At 64.4% G+C, this 4,940-nt stretch overlaps 1 protein-coding gene across 2 annotated transcripts; it reads right to left on the bottom strand.

Annotated features, from left to right (window-relative positions):
* Positions 1-687: 687 nt before the first annotated feature.
* LOC142360636 (putative mitochondrial transporter UCP3) lies at positions 688-4,701 on the bottom strand. Of its 2 annotated transcripts, XM_075415022.1 has the most exons (7): positions 4,627-4,701; positions 2,945-3,086; positions 2,650-2,860; positions 1,655-1,852; positions 1,467-1,568; positions 1,210-1,390; positions 916-1,103 (listed from the first exon to the last, which is right to left on the bottom strand). In XM_075415022.1, the coding sequence occupies exons 1-7, from the start codon at positions 4,653-4,655 to the stop codon at positions 1,007-1,009; spliced, it is 960 nt and encodes a 319-aa protein (XP_075271137.1). In that variant the 5' UTR covers positions 4,656-4,701; the 3' UTR covers positions 916-1,006. The 2 variants fall into 2 exon arrangements, with proteins under 2 accessions (XP_075271129.1, XP_075271137.1); XM_075415014.1 differs by lacking the exon at positions 4,627-4,701 and adding an exon at positions 3,329-3,380 and having other exon boundaries at positions 688-1,103; positions 1,210-1,568.
* Between the last annotated feature and the right edge of the window lie 239 nt (positions 4,702-4,940).

The raw sequence follows: 4,940 nt of genomic DNA, 5'->3' as shown, positions 1-4,940 counted from the left end.
GGGTTGTTCCTCCCCAGGCGCAGGACCCTGCCCCTGCCCTTGTTGAACCTCATCAGGTTCCTCTCTGCCCAACTCTCCAGCCTGTTCGGGTCTCGCTGGATGGCAGCACAGCCTGCCGGTGTATCCACCACTCCTCCCAGTTTGGTGTCATCAGCAAACTTGCTGAGGGTCCACTCTAACTCTTCATCCAGGTCCTTGATGAAGAAGTTGAACAAGACTGTGGTTCGGGGGTGACTATGCAGGGACGTGAGGGCAAGGACAAAACCAGGGGAAAAAAAGACCACAGGATTTACTCAAACCCTCGCTGCGCTCCTGCCAGTGGCCGTTGTGCCCTGTGTCACCAACTCATAGGTGACAAACATCACGGCATTCCAGGAGCTGAGCTGCAGGAATCTGGGCAGAAATCCTGTTTTTTTTCAACCCCCTCCACCCTGTAGCCTTTTCAGGAAGAGAACGGGAGAAAATCTGGATTTTGTGGCATCGGCGCGGGGTGAAACCGAGCTGAGGGCACGGAGGGGGCAGCGTCCCCCCCCGGGGCAGCGGTTGTGGCCGTATTTCATCCTACTTGGAAACCCTCTCCGCCACACCCTGGGAAGACTTCGAGCGCCTCTTTTGCTTTCGGATTTGCCTTTTTCTATCGGGAGATCAAAATAAAATCCCCCCCTGAAGCAAAGCAAGGAGCCCTGCTGCGCTCGCACCCCATAGGGGCGGTTTATTGGAAGGAATTGCAGGAATGGCCGCATCCCCCGGCTCGGTCCCGCCGCTGCCGGGAAGCGCTGCTCTTCCCAGCTGGAAAAAAAAAAACCTGTATTTTTTTTTTCCTTTTTTTCCACCTTAAACTTCTCTCCGGAAACCTTCTCGTCGTTTCTCCGTCCGTCTCATCGCTCCCTCTCCGGAGTCTCCGTCGGGCTGGGGGCGTTGGCCATCGCTGCTCTCCCACCGCTTCGCCAATTAATGTAATTTACTCTTGCGTCTCGCCAACGCTGACGAGAGGGGCCGGGGCGGGTCAGGACTGTGCCAGCACCGCGGCGCGCTGCAGCTGCTCGTAGGAGACGAACATCACGATGTTCCAGGAGCCGAGCCGCAGGAAGGACGGGACGAACCTGCGCCGGGAAGAGCAGCCGCCGGCGTCGGGATGGCCGGGGAGCGCCGGGCGATGCCGCGGGGTGAAGCGCGGCGTCGGTGTCAGCACGACGTCCCCCAGCTCACCCCTTGTAGAAGCCGGCGAGGCCGTCCTGCATCAGCAGGGCGAGGAGGCAGCTGAGCACGTTGCGGTACTGCCCGGGGCCGGCGTTCATGTACCGCGTCTTCACCACGTCCACCGGCGACGCCACCAGCGTGGCGCAGAAGCCGGCGCCGAAGGCGGCCACGAAATGGCAGGGGACGTTGTCTGCAGGGCAGAGCTGAGCGTCGTGGGGAGGGGGACGGCGCCCGGCTGTGTGTCCCCTCCCCAGCGCCGTCCTCACCTGTCATCAGCTGCGCCCGCAGCAGCGCGTCCTTAACGAGGTCGTAGGTGACGAGCTCGCCGCAGTTGATGATGGCGTTGCGGGCGATGTTGGGCAGCGTCCCTGTGCAGGAGGGTGGTGGCATCCCAGGTGGGTGTCCCCATTCCCACCCCTTCCCAGTCCCCGTCCCAGTTCTCCTCCGTCCCTACCTCGCCACAGCCCGCGGACGCCCTCCTCCCTGGCGATGGTGCAGTAGGCGTCCACCGTCCCGCTGTACCGCCGGGCGCCCGCCGGCAGCGCCCCGTTGGCCTGGAACCGCACCTTGACCACGTCGGTGGGTTGGGCGCACGTCACCGCCACCGCGCCCGTGGTGCAGCCCGCCAGCACCCGCGCCCCCAGCCCTGCGCCTGGAGAGGGCAGGCGCTGGGAATCCCAGAATCACAGGATGGTCGGGGTTGGCAGGGACCCCTGGGGATCCCCCAGCCCAACCCCCTGCCAGAGCAGGGTCACCCAGAGCAGGCGGCACAGCACCGCATCCAGCCGGGTCTTGAATATCTCCAGAGGAGACTCCCCAGCCCCTCTGGGCAGCCTGGGCCAGGGCTCCGTCACCCTCAGAGGGAAGAAGTTCTTCCTCATGTTCAGCTGGAGCTTCCTCGGCTTCAGTTTGTGCCTGTTGCCCCTTGTCCTGTCGCTGGGCACCACTGGAAAGAGTCTGGCCCCATCCTCCTGACCCCCACCATGCAGATATTTGTAGGCATTTCTAAGGTCCCCTCGCAGCCTTCTCCAGGCTGAACAAGCCCAGCTCCCTCAGCCTCTCCTCGTAGGAGAGATGCTCCAGTCCCCTCACCATCCTCGTAGCCCTCCGCTGGACTCTCTCCAGTAGCTCCTCATCTTTCTTGAACTGGGGAGCCCAGCACTGGACACAGCACTGCAGATGGGGCCTCACCAGGGCAGAGCAGAGGGGGAGGAGAACCTCCCTCGCCCCGCTGCCCACACTCCTCCTGATGCACCCCAGGATCCCATCGGCCTTCTTGGCAGCCAGGGCACGCTGCTGGCTCATGGTCAACCTGTTGTCCACCAGCACACCCAGGAACCCCCCACCCCGTCGGGACCCCTGGGGGGTGAGCAGTTTGGGGACCCCCTCCCCCGGGAGAGGGTCGTTGCTTTGGGGACAGGGTCCCGACCCCCCCTGCTGGCCACTCACTCTCGGCACCCTTGGGGGTGTAGAGCTGCTTGACGGAGTCGTAGAGCCCGATGCGGATGGAGGCGAAGCTCATCTGGCGCTGCAGGCCGGCCGCCAGCCCGCTGTACAGGCTGCGGGGTCCCTCCGTCCTCACCATGGTGCTCAGCGTCCCCAAAACGCCCCGGTACTGCACGGTGCCGGCGCCGCGGGGGATCCGCACCTCGCCCTGGATCTGCGGGATGCAGAAATGGGGTGAGGGGGGGGTTGGGGGGGGGGTCACCCCACCGCTGCGGGGGGCCGGAGGTGGGGATCGTACCTGCAGCTGCACCTTGGCGGTGTCCAGGGGGAAGGTGACGAGGTCGGCGGTGCAGCCGGCCGTCCCCGCGCTGAAGAACTTCACGGCGGCTGTCGGGGGCACCTCGGGGGGCTTCAGACCCACCATCGTGGTGGGGTGGGCGCTGGGAGGAAAAAGGGGGAGCCCGGTTTAGGGACGCGATGGCTGTGGGACAACTTCGGACAACCCCGAAAGCCAAATTTCCCATTTCCTCGCCCGCAGCCCGGGGGAAGCCGAGGCTCGGGGCGTCCTCGCTCGGCACGGGGTTCACCGATGTCCCCCCCCACCCCGTCCAGTCCCACCCAGGGCAAAACAGAGGAGCTGGGTGAAAGCCTCTCCCCCGCCGTGACCTCCCCGGGGCCGCACCGTGGGACCTCGGCACCGCGTCCTCTGCCTCACGCCCCTCGCTGCGCAGCCATCGCCCGGCTGCCGGCGCCTTGGCCCTCGCCTTATATCGCGCGCGGGAGGACATTCCAGCGGCCGCGGGCGTCGGGTGACAGCCAAACCCAGTTCCCCCGCTGGCATTTGAGACGGTGACGGTGGGGCCACCCAGCACTCGTGACGGGGCTGCTGTGTTTCCAACCCTCCGCTCCCCCACAGGGCTCGGGTTGGGAGGGGGGGTCCTGCCCCGACCTCCAGCACCCACGGGTGCGGATTTTTAGGCTAAACACGTGCTGGGAAGGGCGCGGCGCAGGCAACGAGTGCCCAGGGCTTTGCGATGATGGTTTGGTGGCAGAGCGGGGCAGGTCGGAGCCCTTCGACCCCGGCATGGACCCCGCAGCCGTAATCCTGGGAGGGGATCGTGCCCCTGGACACAGCACTGGTGAGGCCGCACCTCGAGTGCTGTGTTCAGTTTTGGGCCCCTCACTCCAGGAAGGACATTGAGGGGCTGGAGCGTGTCCAGAGAAGGGCAGCGAGGCTGGGGAGGGGTCTGGAGAACAAGTCTGATGGGGAGCGGCTGAGGGAGATGGGGCTGCTCAGTCTGGAGAAGAGGAGGCTGAGGGGAGACCTTCTCGCTCTCTACAGCTCCCTGACAGGAGGGTGTAGTGAGGGGGGGTTGGTCTCTTCTCCCCAGGAACCAGCGACAGGATGAGAGGAGATGGCCTCAAGCTGCGTCAGGGGAGGTTCAGATTGGATATTGGGAAAAATTTCTTTCCTGCAAGAGTGGTCAGGCCTTGGCCCAGGCTGCCCAGGGCAATGGTGGAGTCCCCAACCCTGGAGGGGTTCAAACACCATGTGGATGTGGCCCTTGGGGACATGGTTGAGCAGACATGGTGGGGTTGGGTTGGCAGTTGGACTTGATGATCTTGGAGGTCTTTTCCAGCCTTAATGATTCGGAGATTCAAGAAATGCCTCTTCTCCGTTTTCTTAAAACTCGCCCCGTCTGTCCCCGGGAGCCATCCCGCACTACAGGCACCCCCCGCCACGCGACGCGCTCCCGGCAGCCCGCACGTCCCCCTCGCTGTGCAGAAAGCCTCGGCTCTTGCCCGCCCGCACGCAAGAGCGATTCTGAGCTGGTTTGACGCTGCCTTTGCTGCATCCATCGGGCTCCAGGCAGCTCGTCCGGCGCCAACTCCCCTCTCCGGCTCGCTGCCGGCTCGTTTTCCTGGCCCATGCTCCACCGCTGACCCAAACGCAAGGGGAAGAAGCTGTTGATCTCATACCTCAGATGCAACTCAGCTGTCGACATCATCACCTCCTCCGTGACCGTGTTCACGACCCAGCTGCCCTCGCCGGGAGTCACAGGGCCGCGCTGATGGCCCCGCTTCGGGCGGCTGGCGGGAGGCTCCGAGCTCTGCGGCAGCGTGCGGGCACCAAATCACAGAATGTTTGGGGTTGGAAGGGACCTCTGTGGGTCACCCAGTCCAACCCCCTGCCGAAGCAGGGTCACCTACAGTAGGTTGTAGAGGACCTTGACCAGGCGGGTCTTGAATATCTCCAGAGAAGGAGACTCCACAGCCCCTCTGGGCAGCCTGGG

The sequence above is a fragment of the Opisthocomus hoazin genome, chromosome 1 (assembly GCF_030867145.1).
Source record: "Opisthocomus hoazin isolate bOpiHoa1 chromosome 1, bOpiHoa1.hap1, whole genome shotgun sequence".
Lineage (NCBI taxonomy): Eukaryota > Metazoa > Chordata > Aves > Opisthocomiformes > Opisthocomidae > Opisthocomus > Opisthocomus hoazin.
The sequence above is the reverse complement of the archived record's forward strand: the minus strand, read 5'-3'. Positions and strand labels throughout refer to the sequence as shown.

Coding starts and splice junctions, on each gene's coding strand:
- LOC142360636 (XM_075415014.1), bottom strand. CDS start 3,070: ATGGTGGGTCTGAAGCCCCCCGAGGTGCCCCCGACAGCCGCCGTGAAG. Junction 2,861..2,944: donor CCGCCAAGGTGCAGCTGCAG/GTACGATCCCCA, acceptor TGCATCCCGCAG/ATCCAGGGCGAGGTGCGGAT. Junction 1,104..1,209: donor CTCGCCGGCTTCTACAAGGG/GTGAGCTGGGGG, acceptor TTCCCGGCGCAG/GTTCGTCCCGTCCTTCCTGC.